Source organism: Protomyctophum parallelum (genome assembly GCF_964188405.1).
Source record: "Protomyctophum parallelum genome assembly, chromosome: 3".
Lineage (NCBI taxonomy): Eukaryota > Metazoa > Chordata > Actinopteri > Myctophiformes > Myctophidae > Protomyctophum > Protomyctophum parallelum.
In genome coordinates, this window is record NC_139698.1 from 42,692,193 (window position 1) to 42,714,831 (window position 22,639).

The 22,639-nt window shown below is 42.6% G+C and overlaps 1 protein-coding gene across 2 annotated transcripts in view; it reads right to left on the reverse strand.

The window, feature by feature from the left end:
* The window catches only part of sema6cb (semaphorin 6Cb), a 142,468-nt gene that overhangs the window by 21,525 nt on the left and 98,304 nt on the right, over positions 1-22,639 (reverse strand). For both annotated transcript variants that reach the window (XM_083761901.1, XM_083761900.1), the window contains exons 7-17: positions 20,115-20,171; positions 18,470-18,571; positions 14,435-14,525; positions 13,878-14,000; positions 13,168-13,256; positions 12,717-12,934; positions 9,980-10,111; positions 9,456-9,611; positions 7,361-7,537; positions 6,602-6,739; positions 1,492-1,569 (exon numbers count right to left, since the gene is read on the reverse strand). In XM_083761901.1, coding sequence (XP_083618027.1) covers positions 1,492-1,569; positions 6,602-6,739; positions 7,361-7,537; positions 9,456-9,611; positions 9,980-10,111; positions 12,717-12,934; positions 13,168-13,256; positions 13,878-14,000; positions 14,435-14,525; positions 18,470-18,571; positions 20,115-20,171 — 1,361 coding nt within the window. The remainder of the gene's footprint in view (positions 1-1,491; positions 1,570-6,601; positions 6,740-7,360; positions 7,538-9,455; positions 9,612-9,979; positions 10,112-12,716; positions 12,935-13,167; positions 13,257-13,877; positions 14,001-14,434; positions 14,526-18,469; positions 18,572-20,114; positions 20,172-22,639) is intronic.

The following is a 22,639-nucleotide window of genomic DNA, read 5'->3' on the forward strand; positions in this document are numbered from 1 at the left end:
ACACACACACACACACACACACACACACACACACTCTATTAGGAATTAGGAGACGTTATGGAAAGTAATACATATGTGGTTATTGCAGAGCATAAACCATCAAAAAAGAGATCTACAATCTCCCAAGCTCCCATCGTGCTGCGGCACAACATGATGGGAGCTTCTAGATTGGAGGGAATTTGTAGATCGGCCATTTTCGGTGCATGACACCAGCGTGCGACCAATATCCAGCTCAAGTTTGCTGGAATGACATTGGACAGACCACTACACACTCTGTTTACAACCTGTGTCCACAGACGTAAAAAATAAAATAAAACAATATCTACGTTAAATTGATTTAGGAGTAGCCATATATCAACTATGGAGGGAGAGGCAGAGGCCTAGACTGTCAGACGGCAATGTAGGAGAAGAAAATAGTGCCATTAACGCCTCTCCTCCTGCTCTACCCTTCCCTTCCATACATTTATCTATCTCTTCTTCCCATTTAGCAGACAGTGTGGTGCACCGCTGTGTGATTGAAAGCCACACAGTCAAACATTACTTTGGATTTCATGACATTACATTTGATTTCATGAAAATGGACTGGGTAAAGGGAAGTAAGAACAGAGAGAGAGACAGAGAGAGAGAGAGAGTAATAGACAAAAAGAGAGAAAGGGAAAATGGAGGAACATATGCGGTTGAGAATGGAGGGATAGCAGAATGGCATTGATTACCTTTTTACTTGTGCAGACTGCATACACAGGAATACACACACCCACAGTAATGCCACCAGGGACAATATCTCTAAGTGTCAAATGGCTCCCTTCCAGTTCATACAAATGGATAGGTAAATTATGCAGGCTTTTTTTTGGTTGATCGATGGCTTTCTGTTGTCCCCCCCCCCACCCCCCCCACACACACACACACACAGTAAAACTTGGGGTTTCATTCCCAAGCAATTCCATGTGGGCGGCATGTCTGCCAGCAAATGCTGTGCTGAATGATATGAGAGGGGATGGAGATGGCACACTGGTGCTTTCACATTAAAAGGTATTGTTCATTTATCATTTTCCTCAATGTGTAAAAATGGACCTGAAAAGAGTCCATTGTTACACATTCAGAGTTAAATGGCACTCAGCATTTTCCTGCGATGACATTTGCAGAGATCCATAGTCATCATGTTGATACTCCAGCCAAATCAAACTCTAGATTAGATATTGATTATCTAGAGTATACAGCAGTGTAATGCAAGGCCAGTTTATATGAATAGTGCTGAACAACCCATTCAAGCAACAGCTTGAGATGTAAAATTACTTCCCCATGATACCGGTTGGCAACTCATTTCTGAGTTACAACTTTGTTTACTGTGTCTAAATCATGTATCCGTTTTGCTGACAGTGGTTAAGGGAAAATCCACGAGGAAATATTAAAATTTGTCCAACGCACACGTGTGAGTGCGTGCGTGTGTGCGTGCGTGTGTGTGTGTGTGCATGCACGCGTCTTTTCACTTACTTGAAGCCAGGAGAGACCGTAGCACAGCTTCCTGATTTCAACCACATGCAGTACGGGTCCCGTGATGACAGACAGGTTCTGCAGGACAAACATACAGTCAGTAGTCAGAACAGACTGTAAGAGAACCCAGTGTGAAGAACAATGAGCCAAGGCTCAGCAGATGTACTGGTGGCAAGACCCAGTGTGTTCTAGAACACTGCCACAGGCTGTCGTTTGACTCCACATGAACTGGGGGAGTACTGTAATATGACTAGTGGGGGTGAATGATGTTTTTGTTAACTTTTCATACGTTATTACTGTATGTTGTATAGATGGTCATTCATGTGTTGAGTGAGCGTCACAATCCTTCAAACCTGTAAAAACCTGTTATTTTTGCGTCATTTCATGCCTGGGTGTTGTTACCAATCACTGTTAAAAAAAGGAAAATGATCAACAATAATATTGTATATCATGTACAGACACTGTCTGTCTACACTAGTCATGAATGGGGTATTTTGTTCTCATCCCATCTGAGGGAGGAGATAAAAACAAAACAATGAGTGAAAAAAAGGTTCTTCTGTGTTGGATTTGGGAGCATGTCAAATCAGAAAGCCTCCAGGACAAACTAAGTTTTAATAAGGGCCCCCTGTGATCCATGACAATTACACCCATCAACACAGTGCTGGCAGGCTCCATGCATGTTGCAGCACAATCTGTTGATATCAGTGGTAAAGCCCAGGGAGATCAGAGACTGTCTGTCACCATCATGGAGCAATGGACACAGTAGATATTCGCAAACTGAATATACTACAGTATAATATACTGCAGAATAGCTACTATTGTAGAATACACTACAGTATAGCTACTTTTTAATTCAGTGGAGCAATATCTACTGTGTCCAACAAACAAATTACTGGAAATATGCCCATTACTGATATCCTTCTACCCTAATAGACAGGGGGTACACAAGCACATCCGTGCTCTTTCTCCTACCAAACCACACTGTTAGCACACATCTCTCCATGCAAAATAAAATCTGCACGCTCCCAGAATCCAGCTGCACTACATAGCATCGACGCAACTGTCATATTTACTGTACAAATATTACTTTTGTCAAACACACTGTTATTGCGCAACATTTCACTGTGATGCAACTTACATCACAACTTTCTCATTCCCCGGCACCTCCCCTTTTCACTGCACACACACACATTGCTTTTAGACGGAAATAAGCAAAACAAACAATAGGGCCACTCATTTTCCTGCCTACCAGTAGGCTAGTAGGCTGCTGCTTAATTATCAAATAATTAAATACACGCTGTATGGTTTTCTTTGATTTGGGTGTCAGCTGACAAAATAACATGACCTTCAACACATTCCCAAACACATGTATGCTCTGCTTTCTACCAGTCCTCAAACGAGCATGACAGTGTAATCAAAATAATAATGGTCAGATCGCATACAGACAGATTATTTACTGCAGAGAGAACACATGTTTGACTGTTCACTCGTCACTCTCGTGGTGTTTTCCCCCCTCTCCCCGGTTCCATAAGGATATGTCCACATGTCTTCAACTATTTTGACGTGAAGGGAGGGGAGGCGGCTATCAGATCAGAACACCCGAACATTTTCTAACAGCGAATAATAATAATACCACCGTTGATCCAGAGCCATAGAGTAGAAGAGTTGTGATAAGTCAAAGATAGGAGAGATGGAAGATGGTGTACTGCAGTGACAGTATACACAACACACCAGCGTCACTGACAAGCAAACTTACGAATTACAGACTGCCGGCCAAGTAGCCTAGCATCCTACTAGCCTACATGTAGGCAGGAAGATGGCGCCCAAATAAGCCAAAATCCTACCGAACTACGCTCTCCCCTATAGTGGCTGCCTGTTCAAGTTGAAGATCAATTTAAGATTTAACTGATGACCAGAACCCATGGGCAGCCCCTTTGAAATGCCTCCTCAAACTCACTTTGCAATAAGGACCAACTGTTGTTTTCATGTTCACTGTCTTGCTCCTGCATTGTCCTCTCTTGTTCGTTTCATCTTGTTTAGGGATACACTATTAGACTCCAATAGTGAAATTTATTTCATTGTCATAAGTTATACACTTCTTCTGCTTTTATGTTGTTTTTTTTGTCTAGCTTTTGCAACATTTGTTTCAAAAAGGGGCTTATACAAAGGGATATATACAATGTCAGATTTCCATATAATGTAAGATTTAATGGACAATAAAGTTGTCTTTACCTTTTAAATACACGTCATAGTTGTCTGTCTTTTCACTGCACTGTACACTGCAATTGTGTGCTAATTTCAGGTCTGGTCAGTCTGTTGCTCTGCTTGCAGCAGCACTTCCCAGGGGCTTCTTGGAGCCAATGGTGGTCTAAGACAGAATGACACAGCTGACCTGACAGGACAGCGGGTGGTCAATCTCCACAGCAGAGCACTCCGGGAAAAGAGGTCAGTTGTGTCCACTGCGGTTTGGAAACACAGTGAGCGGAGGGTGAAGGTATTGGCTTTGTGTCCAGTGTGAGACTGACTGTACTTGCATGGTTGTGCATGCAAGTACTGTCGGCTCTGTCCCTTATGTCTCTTTAAAACGTCACACTCTCAGACTTGCCCACTGGCTTCTTGCTCACGCTCTGTCAGGCTATGATGAACATACAGTACAGGTGTGCATCCTCGCCTACGGCTATAAGGAACCTCCATTAGTTGCTGTGGGGACTGGGGAGGTGGGATCTCTGCTGCTCTCCGAGGTCTGGGCTCATAACTTTTAGTTGTCAGTTGGCTAACATCCAGGGAATACCCCCTGGTCTACAGGATATAAGATAGCCCATTCCCACAGTAAAACTCTTGCCGTCCTTTTGGGTCAATTTTACTATTAACACTGACAATTTTACAGTGCAACATTTTAAACTCAAATACTGTATTTAACATTGACATTGTATTTTTGTATTGCACAGCGGTTCTTGGGAGCCCAAGGTTCACAGTGCTCAGTCAGCACATACAATGCATGAATTATAAATAAATAATAACAGGAAAGAAAATGGGTAAAATTTCATTATGCCAGCATTTTACTCAGCAGCAGCGATAAGCACACTATTATGTTTATTCTAGACTGACTAAACTGAAAAAGAAAGAAGAAATAAATAAAGATAGGAACATAATAAAAACAGGTTATTTCCAGGACATGTACATGTCCAACTGGGCTAGAAATCTCTGTCTCTGCAGATTATCAAGGCACAATTCCTTCTGTGTCCACTGGCCAGCCACCATCATTTCATCAAAACACTAACAATCATAGAATGCCTTGCCGCTGTCCCAAAACATTGTAATTTCTGAAACCTAATATCTGCACCAGTGCCCCAAGTGAAAAATTGAAACCTGACTTACACTTTTGTGAGCAAGCAAGGCTACAGAAAAGGGGGGGGGGGGGGGGGCTGCGAGAGAGCGTGAGGGAAAGAAACAGAGAATGAGCAGCAATTGAAGAATGCAGTGAGAGCGAGAGCGAGAGAGAGAGAGAGCAAGAAAATGGAGACAGTAACTGGCAGAGATACACAGACCAAATATCATTTGGAGGTAGAACGATAGAGCGGTGAAGGAAGACACACGGCTGACACAGGACCCCTAGTTTGGCCTGATGAGCCTTGAGGGGGCCCATAATCCCTGGATGAGGTGGGCGGCTGCCACACACTCTAGAAAGGATCCAAAGATGCAGTCGACCCGTAAGCCCACTAAAGTGAGACGGACCTTATCCGCTTTTCCCCTTGCTATATTACAGTACCTCCTTCCCTCTTTCTCCCTCTTACTCAGGCTAGAGAAAACGCTGGCCACCGCTGGCTGTTGGCCAATCAGCTGGTTCCAATTTGTGCGTAAATGCTGTTGAGGATTTCTTGGGGCCCCGGCAATGAGGCGTTAGCATGCTATAGGGGTATACGCGTTCCCAGTAGGATACTGAAGAGAAATCTTTTCTCTTCATTGCGACCGGGGTGAGTGGGGGTAAACATTCCAGCACCAAAAATAGAACATGAGGCGGGGAAGCGAGTACATTAGCAAGGAGTAAAACCCTGCCTGACAAAACAAAAGTTCTCAAAGAGATCGACTAGAATATCCATAACAACCTCAGCCTCTAAACAGTCATTCAAAACCAAATGTTTAGAAACAGAATATTGTTTGTTTCACAAAAGGTCTTATAAATATTCTACAATAATAGAAGCTGCTTTTGTGCACGTGATGTTAAATTATTTGTTTGCAACAACCACCTCAACCATATTTAAGATACTATAAACTGACTTACACAAAAACCTCCTAGAATAGCATACTAAGTAAGTCAGTGAGTAAGTAAGTCAGAGAGGCTTATTGTCGGTATCAGCCAGGGTGTGGGAGTCTATCCCTGTTTCAATGCATACTATTAAATACAAATGGGCTAGACCTCCGAACCCTCCGAACAATGTTGCTCTATGGCGTAGAACATGTTGCAAAGATGCAACGAGTTATACAGTGAATAGAACCCATCAGGGTGAGTGTCATAGTGTGATATGAAACTTCAGCTTGTCTTATAAACAAAATGATTGTTTAGTCATCTTTGACTGTCTTCCATCCTATGTTCAAGGGCTTCTGGAGAAACTAAACTTTCTACAGTAAGTAGTATTAATCATAATGTGGATTTATTTATTATTATTTATTATATTATTTATTTTTAGAAATTCTAGGTTAAACACACTCTAGCTCTGGTCCATAGCTAACATAACTCCTACATTAATTGCACATGTGACAATTAATCAGACTTAAATTAAAAGTAAAAAATAAATAAAAAATAAAAGTAAATTATTCATTACTCTGGATCAGTGGTTCCCAAACTTTTTAGCTCAAGACCAGGGACCCAAACTAGTGAAAATAGCAGATCTACAAGCTCACAATGTGTCGCTTCACGCCACGTTGTGAGCTTGTATTTTCACTACTTTAATTAAATTATTTGTTTTCCAATTTATAATTAAAAACTAAATATAGGAAACAAAAAATAAAGGGAACCATACAAATGTGTGAGCGACCCACAAATGGGCTCAGGCCCAGTGTTGGGAACCAGTGCTCTGGATAATGCCTAAATTGTATAAAGGCCACTTACTTCTTGCAGTTGCCATAATGGGAACAGCGGCTGAGTGGCATGCGGATGACACAGCTGGAGAATGCCACAAACAGAGCGTGGTGGTCCCTGTCCAACTCCAGGCCAAGCACTCTCCTGTCCTCACCACGCACATTGCATCTAGTAATACAGGACAAAAGCAGCTGTTAGGACCCAGAACTCATGTTGTTTCATTTTGATAACGGAAAACTAGACGCTTTAGGCTGGTGGAGTCAGAGCAAAGAGGAAAGCTGTTCCCTGTGAATGAGGGTGCAGAATTCACAAGAGCAAGACTTGTCAAGCTGTGCACAATAAAGAACAAAAACAAGAATGCTTCCAATATATGATGCAAAGTCTGACAATAGACTAGAGAAAGGGTGGGCAGAGCATATTGAGGCAGAACAGACACAGAGAGTGACTGTTCTGAAAAAGCAAAAGGAGGAGGAGATGAAAGAGTGACAGTAGAAGGTAGGTTGAAAAAAGAACAAAGCAAATAATAAAAGAAGGACTATGGGACTGTCACAGAGATATGTTGCTACAGGATAGTTTAAAAGAACGCCTTGGAAAGCACATCAGGGATCAGGCAAACAAATGTTGTGCATATTAAACCACTAGAAAATTGTGACGGGCAGCACAAGAGAGGAGCGCATGCCAGGTGTGGCAACCATAGGGAAACTTGGGGATGACATGTTTCTAGCGAGTCTCAGCGTGACAGAAAACAAAAACCCAAACTAAAATAAGTTATATGAGTGATCTTCTGACTTGTTTGGATTGTAGACGTCGATGTCCTCTAGGAGCTGGGTGCTGAAGGAGGCGTTGGAGCCCTGAGTGCTGGCCAGGATCTTCAGCACATGGCCGTTCTCTGAACCTAGGAACACCACGGTGTGGTTCTTATATGGCCCAGCTGACGTGTCCACAGCAATTTGGGTCAATTTAAATCTGGAAAAAAAAAAAAAAAAAAAGATTCCATATTATAATATTACTCTTTCCGAGTCAGAATCACTTGAATTCGTCAAGTACACAACATGCACAAGACATTTTAATTTGACGGGATATGTTGCAGGCACAAACAGATCCAGGACAAATACACAGGGAAATCACACTGGTGCTAATGTGGAGTAAAGGAGTCGAATCGTCAAGTATGTGCTAATTGGAAACAGCAGACACATTTGTAGAAGCTTTAATATACTCCTTGAAATTGTTTTCAACCAGTATGATCAACATATAGTTGAGCTGTATGCATTAAAACAGTGGTGGGGTGACATGCAACAGAGGTCCCTAGCTGGAAACAAACCAGGGATGTTGCAACTGCGTGACAAATGCACAAACCGCGATTGTGTGGTAAATGCACAAACCGGGCAGCAACTCATGTACCCCAAGAGACATTCTTTCCCTGAAAATCTTTTTTTAGATGTAGAGGAAAAGTTTCCTTGTTAACATCAATGTAATTTCGTAAGAGTGAAAAACCAAAGCGTGCGTTTAACTGGTCATCGTGCCATATCCATTTTCCCATCCACAATTTATGTTCAACCTCTAAACAGCTTATCCTTATCATTATCTGTAGGAAACCGAACCACAGCGATATTCCTTTCTGTTCGTCAGTGATCTCTCTATGAGCCCTTTGAGTGTTTCTACACAACAATTCCTGTTTTCACATCCATTTATGTACAGTACCTATCCCTCCAATTCACCTGTCACACTACACGGATCAGGGAAACTACATTGAGAGCACTTTCACCGTTTTTCTGTGATCTCTGTGTGAGCGGTGCTACACAGGCCTATCACATTCCAATGTGTCCTTTCATAAGGACATCGGTGCAAGGTTCACTATGTGCCTCTCTTCTAACAGCCCCTCCAAGCTGGTTTTCCACCAAGGTTGGGGTGGGGGGTGTTTAAACTTGCACGGCGATGCAGTGCCTCGCCGTTATTGCGCGATGCGTGCCCTTGGCTAGATTTAATTTATTCAGCTCCTCTCCGGGGAGCGACGAAGCAGATGATGTTTTGGCGCCAGATGTGATACAGCGCACCTTCCCCAGTGTGGGAGCCACCACAGCGCCTGGTTGGCTGTCAGGCTGGCTCCGCATCAGGAGTTGTGGCAGGGAGCGGTGGGTAAAAGTGTATGTGTGTTTGTGATCAGTGTGTGTATCTGTCTGTCTGGGATGTCTGTCTGGGATGTGTGTGTGTGTGTGTGTGTGTGTGTGTGATGTGTGTGTGTGTGTGTGTCTGTGTGCGTGTCTGTGTCTGTGTGCGTGTCTGTGTGCGTGTCTGTGTATTACATGCCTTCATTCTCAAATATCACACAATATGTACAGACACATATTCCAATGACTTTCTCGCATGAGAGTTCCCTGCAGGTCAGGTCAATGCTTTAGAAAACTGATTCTCATGCTGGCGAGGTTGCTCTTTGATGACGGAGGCAATCGATCCGTTTCCACATTGTGAATAAATCTAATGGGTTTTAATGAGGGACAAGGTTGTGTGTTACACCCGACTTCACTCGTCGATAGCAATCACAGCCCCATTGTGTGAGGGGCACTGACGTTTCAGAATAGAACAGAACACATGCACAGCAGCCATACATACGCAACACAATTCATCACCCGTTTCTTTTTCTTTTGGTAATTGGTAATTTCTGCTCAGCGTATCCAGCTGAAACACGGCTGTACCTCTATGTTTAATTACTGTTATGTGTTGATTCTATTAAGGATATTTCTCCTCTATCTAAGGAGTAACAGTTTGTGATGGCTAATAATGAGTCTAACATGTGCCCCCCCCCCCCCCACCCCACCCATTGGCTAGCGTCCCTCAAGTAAGGAAAGAGGAAGCACTACCCCTACATGAATCCATCTCTCTATACCTGCTAGTTGTGCGTGTGAAGTAGGGACGGTCATTGACTGAAGGAACGGACTCATCCATTAGAGGGTACGATTTGATGAAGGTCAGGGTTTCATCTGGGAAGGTGGTGGAGGACTTGTAGGCAGCTGCTGAGCCGTCTCCAGAACAGCAGCCCGGTCTGTGAAATGACAATGCAGGAGACTGTCAGGAGGGAATCCAACTCTAGGAACACAGATGTAAAAAGCTGTTTGTTTTCAGAGGGAGTTCACTCACGCCCGCAACGCGCGTGTGTGTGTGTGTGCGTGTGTGTGTGTGTAGGGGCACATCTGCAGGTGGCTGGTGCAAAAGTGGTGTCTTGTTCAGTGATGTACAAGACAATGACAGTAGCATCTGCACCCTCCATTGCATACGAAAATGATGTTTTCTTTTTTTCTTTAATTTAATTAATATTTTATACACAAATTACATTGTTTAGAACACTACAAAGACAAGAAGACAACTTGTAAATGTTTATTGTTTATGACCTATTTCAATGATGTGACTCACCTGGGCTTGGGTACCTGTTCTTCAGGCACAGGCGTCCATGCAGACTCGCTGTTCCTCTGCTCCTTAAACTTGCCGTTGAAGGCCTTCTCGATGTCGTCCATGTAGAAGGCACACACCGCTGAGCCCGTTATACTAAGGAAAGGGAGATGTTTACTGAATTATTATTACTAGTCCTTACCCGTTCTGAATATACTGTATGAACAGCAAATGATATTCAATGCGATGTAATAGATCACATTACTGTTAGGCAGGGAATAGTTTACAGATGATCTTGGGAAGTTGGGTTATAGGCACAAAAGTATAGGCTAATATGGATGGATGGATGGATGGATAATGTTGCTGGTGGCCAACCGATAACCCTAACGGCTACCCTAACCCTAACCGATAACCCTAAAGGCTGCTGGTGAACCGAGCAAATGAAAACAAAAGCCTACGGGGCACCCGCACTCTTATAACTTCTTCCCCGTTATGAGCCTACACTCCTGAGGGGGGGAATTAAAAAACTTCAGTGCACTGTGTCTAAACATGTTGCGACCGCAGCTCGCAACATGTTTAGGCACAATGCAAGGAATAAATGCATTCGCCATGTATCCGAAGGAAGTCTGATCCAATCATTTTTAGATTTCTCCAGTTTAATCCTGCGTTTGAGGGGGGGGGGGGGGGGCAAGTGGACTGTAGGACATAATGATATAGTTGTAGATTTTCCTATGCAAGTCAATGGGAAAAATGTATTAACTAATAGATGCTGTAGTACAATCATAAATCATAAGTACACCATTGATGTGTGATGTATATTTGTTGGTAATATTCTGCATAGAAATAAAGCTATTGAATATTTTCACTTTCGGTGTTGCACTTTGTAGACGGTCCCTAACCGCTCAGCTGACCGTCTGCTGCCCATAGAGATGCATATAATCTACTGTATTAAAGTCGGAGGTTGGCTTTTTGGGCTTCAAATCAAGTTGCAGTTTTTTGTGCTTTATCTAATCAGGATAAGAATGAGACGTTTTTTGTGATTTAGGAATGTTTAGTTCCTGAGTACTCAAGTGGTGTCGACAGGGCAGCCAAACGTTAGTCATTGCATTTGTCTGTATGTATTTTATCATTGTAATTTACGGGATGTGTGTTTCCCTTCCGTCGAGTGGTGGCTTAAATTATTGATATGTTCTGATCCAACAGAGCCACCCCGATAGATAATCATTCCGTTGTGATCGTGGCCGTGCTGTTCAATGTTTCACATTAGGTGCAGGAAAGATGAGATCTGTAACTGCGTGACGCGCGTCGTCAGTGACCAGGCGTCTCACCCGCGTTTGGTTTGAAGTTATAATATGAAGTGACGTTCAAACATTGCATTGCAAAGTGGTTAAATAACCGTAGTAGGCTATGCACCGTGTGTAACCGCTGCCTGTCTGCCACAATGGTGCCTGCACTGTGTTTCCCTTCCGTCGAGTGGTGGCTTAAATTATTGATATGTTCTGATCCAACAGAGCCACCCCGATAGATAATCATTCTGTTGTGATCGTGGCCGTGCTGTTCAATGTTTCACATTAGGTGCAGGAAAGATGAGATCTGTAACTGCGCGACGCGCGCCGTCAGTGACCAGGCGTGTCACCCGCATTTGGTTTGAAGTTATAATATGATGGTTTGAAGTTATAATATGAAGTGACGTTCAAACAGTGCATTGCAAAGTGGTTAAATAACCTTAGTAGGCTATGCGCCGTGTGTAACAGCTGCCTGTCTGCCACAATGGTGCCTGCGCTGTTTTTTACCCGTGTGTGGTTTGAATCGTCAATCGCCTGTCTGTGCAAAGGGGGAGGGGCCTGAGGTGGTGTACTGTGGAGCAGATCAGCGCAACTTTGCCCGTGGGATCGTGTGGTGATGTAAAAACAATATCTGTACAGTAAATATGACAGTTGCGTCGGTAAAATGTAGCCTAGCTGGATTCTGGGAGCGTGCAGATTTTTTTTGGCATGGAGAGATGTGTGCTAATAGTGTGGCTCGGTCGGAGATAGACCACGGACAAATAAACGGGTTTTTATTCACTAATAAATTCATTATTAATCTTATTGAAAAAATGGCTTCGTTAAGACCTCCATATTATTATGGTCAATGCCTGTGTGAAAAGTGGGAGCGATTGGTGCAGGCAATGAGGATACGCCGGTGTTTCTGACATTCATTCAGACATTCATTCAGACATTGACTGAATTATAGTATGATTGTTATTATAAATTACATTTCTCAAAAACAATCTTATTGTTATTTATATTAACACGAAAAGAAAAAAAAAACATTGATGGTGACACGCTAGTTAACACACAAGGTCTATTCGTCATGGCTACTCGCTTACGCTATTGCACCGGGTATTCTGACAAAGCCCCTATGACACCGCCACTATGACTCAGACACATCAGTTGGATCGGCGGTGCAATGTAGGTATGAGGGCTGCATATGCATAACGTCCTGAACCCTCTAGTACAGTACATATACTGTGTGTGCACCTATATGTACCTACATACGTACATATAGATTAAAGAAACAACAAAACATAATATCAATGCCTCAAGAGGTTGACTATGCCTAAAGAAAAATCAATTCCCCCACACACCTCAAAAACCCACTCACACACACCACAGATCATTTGACAAGAATTCAAAGGACACAGACAAACAGGACCGGCCTCTATACAGTATCTATTTAAAAGTGTAAGGGTATTGCCCGCCTCAGTGGCCTGGCCCACCTGTTGGCCTGCGTGGTGAAGACGCCCAGCACTGCGGGCCGGTGGTTGATCTGCAGTACGTTAGTCAGCGACTGCAGCACGTCAAAGTAGAAGAAGGAGTCGCCGGGGACGGAGCAGTTCAGCCTGGCTTTGAGGAATGACGTCCAGTAACGCTCTAGAACCCGCGGCGAACCGCCATTGTCATTCTTACACACGCGTGCCACTCTGGAGAACACCACCTGAGGGAGGGGACAGACCTGCATGTTTACCACTGCAAAAATGTATACACACAGAACACCTGACTGCAATTACAAAAGGCCTCATGGGTGTGCGTGTGTGTGTGTGTTTTTGCGCTCCATGTGATCTGGTCCGATTTCATTCCTGTGCAGGGAACAACAGTGCAGGTGTGTCACGTGGCAACATGTTTTGGTGTGTACTATAGCTGCATGGTCTTAAATAGCAAGTCTCTCACCTTTCCAAGTGTGGTGTACTCCACCGCAATCTCACTGAAGAAAAAGTACACATAGTTCCCGTACTCGATGGCATGAAGAAAATGAGGCTCTGAGGGGGACATGAGAGGAAGAATGTAATAGTGACAAAGTGACAGCGCTGCTTTGTATTCAACACAACATTGAATGCATATTAGAGGAGGAGAGGAGAGGAGGTTTGCTTGCTGGCAAACACAAACATTAATTTTGAACGATGAGTAGATATGATATACTCTTTGAAACAATTTAGAATATTATTGTAGAAAAGAGAAACTTTGTTTTCCAAGCAGAGACGTGATATGCTTACATATTATACAGTACAGACATTTAACCGATGCTCTTGTCCAGAATTTTCCAATGAGTGCAACACTAGACTAACTAAAATATCTCAATGGTACTGGAGTATTATTAACAATATACATAGTATGCTGTAGGTTTATTGCTGAGGAACGTACCCAAAATATTGAGATTAGTGTTTGTGTGTGTGAGTGTGTGTGTGTGTGTGTGTGTGTGTGTGTGTGTGTGTGTGTGTAAGCCGTAAGATGTTGATACATTATATAAAATGAAAAACAAATAAAAAACAAACAAAAAAGAAACTAGCTGCTGCATACGAGCATAAAACCTCAACAACTCAGTGCTTGGAGCTTAAGGACGTATTTAATATTCTAGAGTTATTACAACACTGGAGCCTCACCTCGCAGCCATTTGGAATCATATTTGACGGTGCGAAGAACGGGGCTGCTTTCTCCCAGACTGCGGTAAATCACTGCATCGCTCGCTAAGAAGTCTGTCATGGTGGCTGAGTAGAAATCGCCACCTGAGTGGAGAAAGAAGGGTAAAAGAAAAAAGGTGTCATAGTAGGTACATTTCCAGGGATCACAAGGAAAAACAATTTCTTTCAAGTATCTATTTTAGTCACAGTTGACTTTTATTGCCCTTTAGAGAGGGAGAGAATAAAACAGATGTAGGAGGAGCCTGTCATTCTTGATAACACTCAATATGAACTTTGCGGAAATGTCACTGGAAAATTGGCAGGATTGAATGCAGGTCTAGCTGGCTATCAGATTGCAAAGCCCCCTACTCCAGGCCCCTGGACTGACTGGTATGTCAGTTGACTTCTCCTGGATGAACTTGTCCTGTAACGTATCTGAAGGCTGACAAGGGACCAACCTGCTTTTCCATCATGCTCAGAGGTCACACGACAAATAATCACACAATAGCATGTTTGAGCCTGTGACCCGCTGCACTCACCAGCAAAGAGGCCAACGTTGGACTGCCGTGATTCAAAGGGACAGCGAGCCTGTCCTACTACCTCCTCTCCATCCTGCTCCAGTGTGGCCATCTGGGTTAGAAAGTACACAACAGCAAGGGAACACTTTATATGGCCCATTGTAGGAGTTTAATGCTAACTCGATAAATTATGTATCAGGACATAAAAGACATGGCCACCATTGTAATACATGTACCAAAACTAGTGGATTTACATTTACGCTTGTAAAGCCTGTAGCTGTTATTGTCCTTCACCTGCAAAATCTATTCACCTCAAACTCAAAGTCCTTATTGTGTTGTGTTGTATTGTGGCTAACTGCAAAGGATACGTAACAAATAAATGTGTCAATGAATGGCAGCACATGCGTCATAAAGATTACTTTCATTAGATGTATTGTATATGTGCCGACTTCATAACAGAGGCGTGTTGGTTTTAAGTCATGCCACTGTACAGAGAGCACCTACTCTATCTTGACTACAAATATTTTAGCTGCTATTTTTGGACCTGCTGTTAACAAGGTTGTAAACCTCACCCACAACAATAAAGGGTAGTCCCAGACTCCCAACTGTGTGTGTGTGTGTGTGTGTGTGTGTGTGTGTGTGTGTGTGTGTGTGTGTGTGTGTGTGTGTGTGTGTGTGAAAGAGGAAGGTGTGTGAGGGTGGGTGTGTCTCTGAGGGAAAGTCAAAGCACATTCAGCACTTGGTGGTGAAAAGGTGACAAGCGTGTGCACATGGAGAAATGCAAGCTGGTCATTAACACATGGGTTTGTGTATGATGCCATGTCACTGCTCTCTGGCTTACCGATGTTTATGGCATTTATGGCAATGATACCACTAACAGATTCCACACCGATACCAAGTAGGAATATGCCCTCAGACTGTGATATACAGTGAAAGTGATCAGATTCAAGGCCAGTTTAAGTGAGGTGAAATAATAAAGATGTGGGTATGGGTGGCCTGTGCACTGCCATGCTAGAGCAGGAACAATACAACATTCAAGATACAAAATAATCCAGTGTACACAAGAAGTGTTCAGATCAACTTTAATTTAACTCTTAGACACTTTTTGCATCATGGCTTCCCCAGGTTTGCTCTTCAGGAGAGCAAACCTGAAGAAATTAGTTGTTTGCTCCAATGTTATGAATATAAGAAAAAAGTACATTTGAACACTCCTGGTGTAGTGTTAGTGAATTACTTTTATTGCGAACGCAGTGAGCCACTTAGTATGACAGCAAGGGCTGAATGTCTGTGTGTCACGCTGTTACACCACCCGCCCGCCACCAGAGGGCGCAGCTAGACAGCAAGGGCTGACGCAGCTAGACAGCAAGGGCTGAATGTCTGTGTGTCCCGCTGTTACACCACCCGCCGCTGCTTAACAACGACACTGTCTGTAACTTGCTCGCTGTTACACCACCCGCCGCTGCTTAACAACGACACTGTCTGTAACTTGCTGTACTAGGCCCAACATAAAAATAATACTGTCACAACGACACTGTCTGTAACTAGGCTATGTGTACTAGTGTGTGCATATGGGCTAACGTTAGCTAAGCAGTCACAGTCCTGTTTACTGCTGCTCAACAACGACACACCAGAGGGCGCAGCTAGACAGCAAGGGCTGAATGTCTGTGTGTCCCGCTGTTACACCACCCGCCGCTGCTTAACAACGACACTGAATGTCTGTGTGTCCCGCTGTTACACCACCCGCCGCTGCTTAACAACGACACTGTCTGTAAAAAAAATATATATATATATATATATATATATATATTATGGGGTTAGCGGTGCTGAGCCTTCTCGTGGCGGCCCTGTTTTCACTAATTTCACAGTACCACACACTTCTCACTAATTCGTAATTTATTCTAATTGTTATTGCAATTTACGATCTGCGTTCGCTTCCCGCGTTCTCGCGTCTTACTTGTCTTAGATGTTGTATTTAAAAATACCTTCTCAAAACTGGATGAGGAACAGAAAGGTTATTTTCTAGCTGGCAACCATTTATTACCTACTTTGAGAATCTGAGAGTACTTCCGACAGACTAATTGAATCAATACTATACTTTTTTGCTGTCTCATAACGATAGAACTGTGTATAGAGGGTGATGTATGACAACGTTCCGAACACAATCTTTTCCAACATAACTTGTGACTGACTATCTTTTGAACTTGAATAACCCAACTCATAATTGTATTTATTTTGTTTTATTTTATTTTATTTTTTGTTATTTATATTGTTTATCTGTGCTTAAATTATTATTTTTGTATCCTACTGTTTATATCGTATGTCAAATATGCATGGTTGTTGTTTTTGTATGTCTGTACTCAATTATTAATGTTATTTTTTTTATATTGTTTTAATGATGACGATAACTGGGGGGAGGTTTGTTCAAACTGTACTAAATTGTTGAAACATATTACCAATAAACATATATATATATATATATATAAAAAAGAAAAAATGGATGAGGGACTTGCAGAACATCCAGAGAGTACGGTACAGATAAAGACAATAAGGCAAACACCTAAAGATGTTATGATATGAAGCCCTGAGCTAGCATGTGTGTTTTGGGCATCCATGTTTGTGTGTGTTTACTGAGTTACCTCATGAATGCTGCCCCCCTCATAGCTGCCATACTGGGCAGATGGAGACACTGATTGGGTACCTCATATCTGACCTTTAGGTTACAGCGACATGCTGATCACAACCTCAGAGTTGTATTCTGGCCCAGCTGGCTTAGCTTACTGGTCAATGATGTGGTGTCTCTGAGGCTGAACACCCATTCATGCCTTTGACCCCAACACCCCTGACCCCAACACCCCTGTCTGTCTTTGAAAAAAACAGACACCGGCGTACGTGTGCATGACAACACACGCACGGATGGGTGTATGTGTCAAACACACGACCACCCCACTATCTCAATTTCATTCCCATTCAGCTTTGTCCTCCCTCTCGGAGACAGAGCGTGATATGATTTACATTTCCTAACACTTTCTCCAGCTGTCTGCACAGTCATCGCGTGCATGTTTTTTCCAGACTGTGGTTTAAGTGTAAATCAGTGTCTCTGTACCACGGTGAGTCAATGGAGGAAGCGAGTCTTTTGTGTGGGACAATGTGGAATTACTTAGTTTCCTCTTGGCTCTACCCCACTCCTCCTGCCCTGTGATTTATATGCTGTAGGTGTCATGTTCCCCCCCCAACCAATCCCCTTTACTAAGGGCCTGCAGTGACTCATGGTCCAAACCTGTGATGTCACTCTGTAGTACAATCAAGCTTTTACTGCAGAGTTTTGTTCGACAGAGTTATCATGACTTTGGACTTATCTGTGCAGTACTGTTACAAGAGTAAACTGGAAAAACCATGCCTTTCCTTATAGAGTATGCTTTCGGCTATTCCAATCTCTCTTGCGTTATTAATCACTTGCGCTGTGAGACAACCATAGAGACATGGTAACACGAGTAATTTTATTATATGTATGCCACAATTTTACTCAGAGAATCTAAAGATTTATCCTTACGAATGCATGTTTACACTCTCAGACTTAAATGAACACTCCAAATTTTACAGTGTAGCATTGAGGCAAGTTAACTTTTTAGTGTCTTTTATCTTGCTTTTGGCAGCATTTCTCAATTGTGTGAAAAGAGTCTGTCATGATATTGCCATTATCAGCCACTATCTCTCTGTCAGCAGATTGCTCTTTCGGAGCAATATATTATACCATTAACATAGAGCTGTAGAAGTTATCTTACCATGCAAGACATTAATAAAATGTCTGGGTCTGTTATTTGACGTAATGGGCCTGCCTGGTAATTGTACTTTTGCATAAATTCTGTAGCACTCCATCATGTTTTTTGTTTGGAACAATTATTTAGTTAGCAATTAGGTAAACCAAATACCCACATTCTCATTATACAGCAATACATAACTGATGGTGACAGTAACATGATTTATTATTTGTAAAACATGTTTTTTGTAATCTCACAATGGAGGCAGAATACAGCAGTGTTACAGTCATAGTCTTACCTTGTAGTTACGGCAGGTTGGGTTGAAGGCATTGGTGCCACAGGCAAACAGCGTCTCGTCATTTCGTGGTACCAGCACTTTGATGTAGTTGTAGCATTCATCCTATCAGAAGGCAAACATCTGGTTATTACATGACCACATTGCTGAGGTCCATGGTCCATATCAGCTTGTAGTGCACCAGATGCACGATTTCAGCAGGTCTTACAAACAAAACCAGCCAGACAAAAGCTAGCTTACTTTCATGCTGGATGGTATAAGCTTGTCTGCTTTGTCCTCCTTTCAGTCAGCCAGAGCCAGGGAACTGTCATTCATTCTGAGGTCGTGTTGTATAGTTAGCCACTTCCTGTACATGGCGTCTATACTTTAAACATGCCATCATAGGCAAACCGACTTCCTACAGTATAATAAAATTGCCTTGTTGGGTGGACGGTGAGTGGACGGTGGGTTTAACAGACGTAACATGCCCACATAATGGAGACTTATTTAAATCTTGCTGATGTCGCCGATTATACAACAAAAGACAACATATACACTTTGAAGAGAGCACATGGGTCTGCAGTTAGTAAGCGGAGGATTAATCACTGTATAGGAAATGGGTAGCCATTCTAAATAGCTGGACATGTGGAGGTAACCTGTCGAGGTTGTGTTATTGGGTACAAGTATATTTGACTCATTAAAGTATTCTGTGTGAATATCATCTGTCGGGTGGAAACCTCACATCCAAAACTGTTACTCTTCAGGATTCAAATTAAAAAAAATAGCAGATCTAGATCTGCTACTTTTGTGTGACACTGTAGTATGATCAAGTAGGGGAGTCATTTACGAATAAACACAAAGTTAAAATATGGAGATGGTTTCCACCCGCCCATTTTATCCATATCACTAATCTCCACTGCAAAGAAACAATTTCCATGACATTAAATCAGAAACCGCCAAAATGAGTTCATCCAGCATTTTTCCACAATTCTCTCCAGCTTGACTTCTCATTTTTATTGGACCGGCGGGGATTTGCGCAATAGCACGCCACGCAAAAAGGTTTAACTACAGGCCGCCGACCTCTGTGTGCCTCTGCGCCTGCCCATCACCAGCTGTACTGATCTTCCTGCCTGTCACACTTCTAAACCCTTGAATCATGCTGCCAATAACAATGTAATTATCACACTCAGGTACATCGATATCAATTATATAACATAAAATTAAATAATTATAGTATACAAACATTAAATGTAATTAAAATTTAATCTAATATTAAAAACTTTGATCACTTTAATTAACTCTGGTGTCGCTATTTTGGGCATAGTCAAGAATTCTCAAAAACTAGGAAATTCTCCAAATCTTTCACTAATTTCTAGAAATGAAAAAGATTTAAAAAATAAATTGCAGATCTACAAGCTCACAACGTACCGTATACTGTAGATTGTCTATTTTTGAAGTGTATAGGGCCTAGGTTAACAGCAGACAACATACACCAATCAATCTGGGGAGGCAGAACCTCTAACCTACTGTATGTCTAGTGATGCCTATTCTGATAGCTATGCATACCATATCACAAACTTCACTCTATGACAGTCAGAGAAGAGCAAGATAGACAGAAAAAGGGTAGAATGAGAGAAGTAGAGGTGGTGAGGAAGGCAGTCATACTCACGCTGTTCTTCCCTCTCACTGTGCACTTTTCCACATCCTTTGTCTTCCAAGTCAGTTTCTGAAAAATGAACAGACAGCCAACTGTCAGCTCGGAGACAGCAGCAGCCCCCCGCAGCCCCCCCCCCCCACACACACACACACACTCTTTTGCTCCCAATCGTTCACGTGCTATTAGGAAGACAGCTGTGATGAAAATCTCATTAACTTCACTAAACTGTCAGAAAAACAAACAGACAAATACCACAGATGCCTGGGGCGGCCTTCATAGTTTGTCAGTGAGCAAGTACGTAAACATTATGGTGCCTTAATAATAATTTAAAAAATCAACGGCAGGTTAACATCATGCGATAAACCGTTAATTAATTATCTGCGCACACACACACACACACACACACACGCGCGCACTCTAGGGGGGGGGGGGGGCAATAACAGGTATATCCATCAGTGTGTTAACAAGGTAGCCTGGTTGAAGGTTTAATGCACTGCCTGGTGGCTTCAATTCAATGCCATCTCTGCAGGGTGATTTACTGACCACACAGCCCTCTGGGCTTATCAAAACCACCAAGGACTTCTGGGAAATTGCAGGGAATAAGGTACTGTACCAATCATTCTCAGCAGCAGAGTATTATGAAGGTGTCTGTTTTCTGTTTTCTGGGATTCTTAAACCCACCCCCTGCTCCCCTCTTGGGCCTGCAGTGGAGTGTCTCCAGTGAGACTTTCGCTCTTGAAGATCTGATAGGATTCTCTAGGAGTCAGCGCTATGGTAATATAAGCCCTCCCTCGTCCATGCTCGATTTGGTTTACTAATAATGACTTATGCCCACCCAGCCCCTTGGAGATCAGTGAAGGGGAGAATGCAGATGGGCATGTGGTGAAAAAGACAGGGAATTGGTTTGAAATTTAGCCAATACGCAGAAACCGATATACGATATAGGTGACAAAGATCAAGCACTATGACAGTACTTTCTGGCACAGAAAGGATGGGGAAGTCAAAATTCTCAAGTGGCATATGGCTAGTCTTCATTAATTTTATACTCAGTTCTCTTCAAATTAGGTGGGAATGGCTGAAAGATTCATGAACACTTCTCTTAAACACCGCTTAGAAAAAGATGGATTAACATTGTAGAGCTCCAACAATGTCACTTCTGCACTTTCTACCAAAACAAAAGTCAATATTCTCAAGCCAGGCAAATATTGATACAATGATCAGCGTGTTATGCAAGGGATAATTAACGGCGAGACGGACAGTGTTGGGAAATATACCTTGACAGGATGATTACTATTGATTAGATCCCGGCACGAAGCAGAGCGGTCTTTATTATCCTGACTGGCTCGCTGTCAATTATCCTACTTAATAAAGACTTTTATAAATTCACCCAAAGGTAACAAAACGAAGGATTTTCTTGCCAACGGTAATGAAAGTAGGATATTGCAATATTTTATGCCAGGTCAACGTGTGTCCTGACAAACGCTCTGCGTTGTCATGACAACCAGAACACTGTTCATGGGAATACGGAAGGTAACGTGATTATGTAACGTGACAGTCGGATGCAAACAGCCTGGATCTTTGGGAACTTTTTTAAAACTATTGAAAACAAAGAGTGAACAGTGAATCCATGTCCAAATCATGAAGTTAGTTGAATAGCCTACATTGTCAACCATTAAGAAGAGGATGTCTCAGCATGTAGGCTAAAAAAAATGTCGCAAAATCGGACAACCCCCAGTTATGAAATGCCCTCTGCACCACTGCATGTTGGATACAGCAAAATAAATCAAGAAGGAGCCTTTCATTAGACAGTGGTCTGTTATTGAGCTCAGCGTTCATTATTCAGCAATAACACACTGCTGAATTCAGTGATCAAGTGACCAATCAGAATCAAGCATCCAACGAAGCAGTGTAATATTATATATTATAGCCTATACATCTTTAGTTGGTATATATTAAAGTGACAGTACAACCACATTTTTGCACCACAACTCTACAACTATGCACTCACTGGCTTGCTCAAGGAGGCAGAAAGTGTCGTTTCCCTCAAGTGTAGGCAGCAATTACTGCCAGGCAGTGTGTCGCCCCCATGAACTCCAGGGAGTAAACGATGCCTATGAAGTTTGATTCAGGGAACCAAAAGAATTCCTGCCACCTGAATGAGATGGCACATGCCTAGTTGTGGAACTTGGGTACTTGGCCCATTGAGCTGAGCTGACTGAGAGCCGAGAGGGACTTTTAAATTAAACTTTATATGGGAAAAGAATGCATGTACAGTATAAATAATTCATACAGTGTTCATGCAAAACCCAAGAAGGAAGCGACTGCATTAATGTTTCATGAGGACTACACGTTCACTCATCTAGTAAAATTTGCAAGCGTGAAGCCTATGGGTTCAGTGGCGTAGAATCGTCGATATAGAGTCAGTGCAGGCAGTGTGATTGCACTGGGGCCTACTGTATGTGGTGGGGGCCTGTGAATAGGGCAGTCCCACTACAGTATGGTGTGTTGGGCAGAGAACTTAAATTAAACAAAAATAA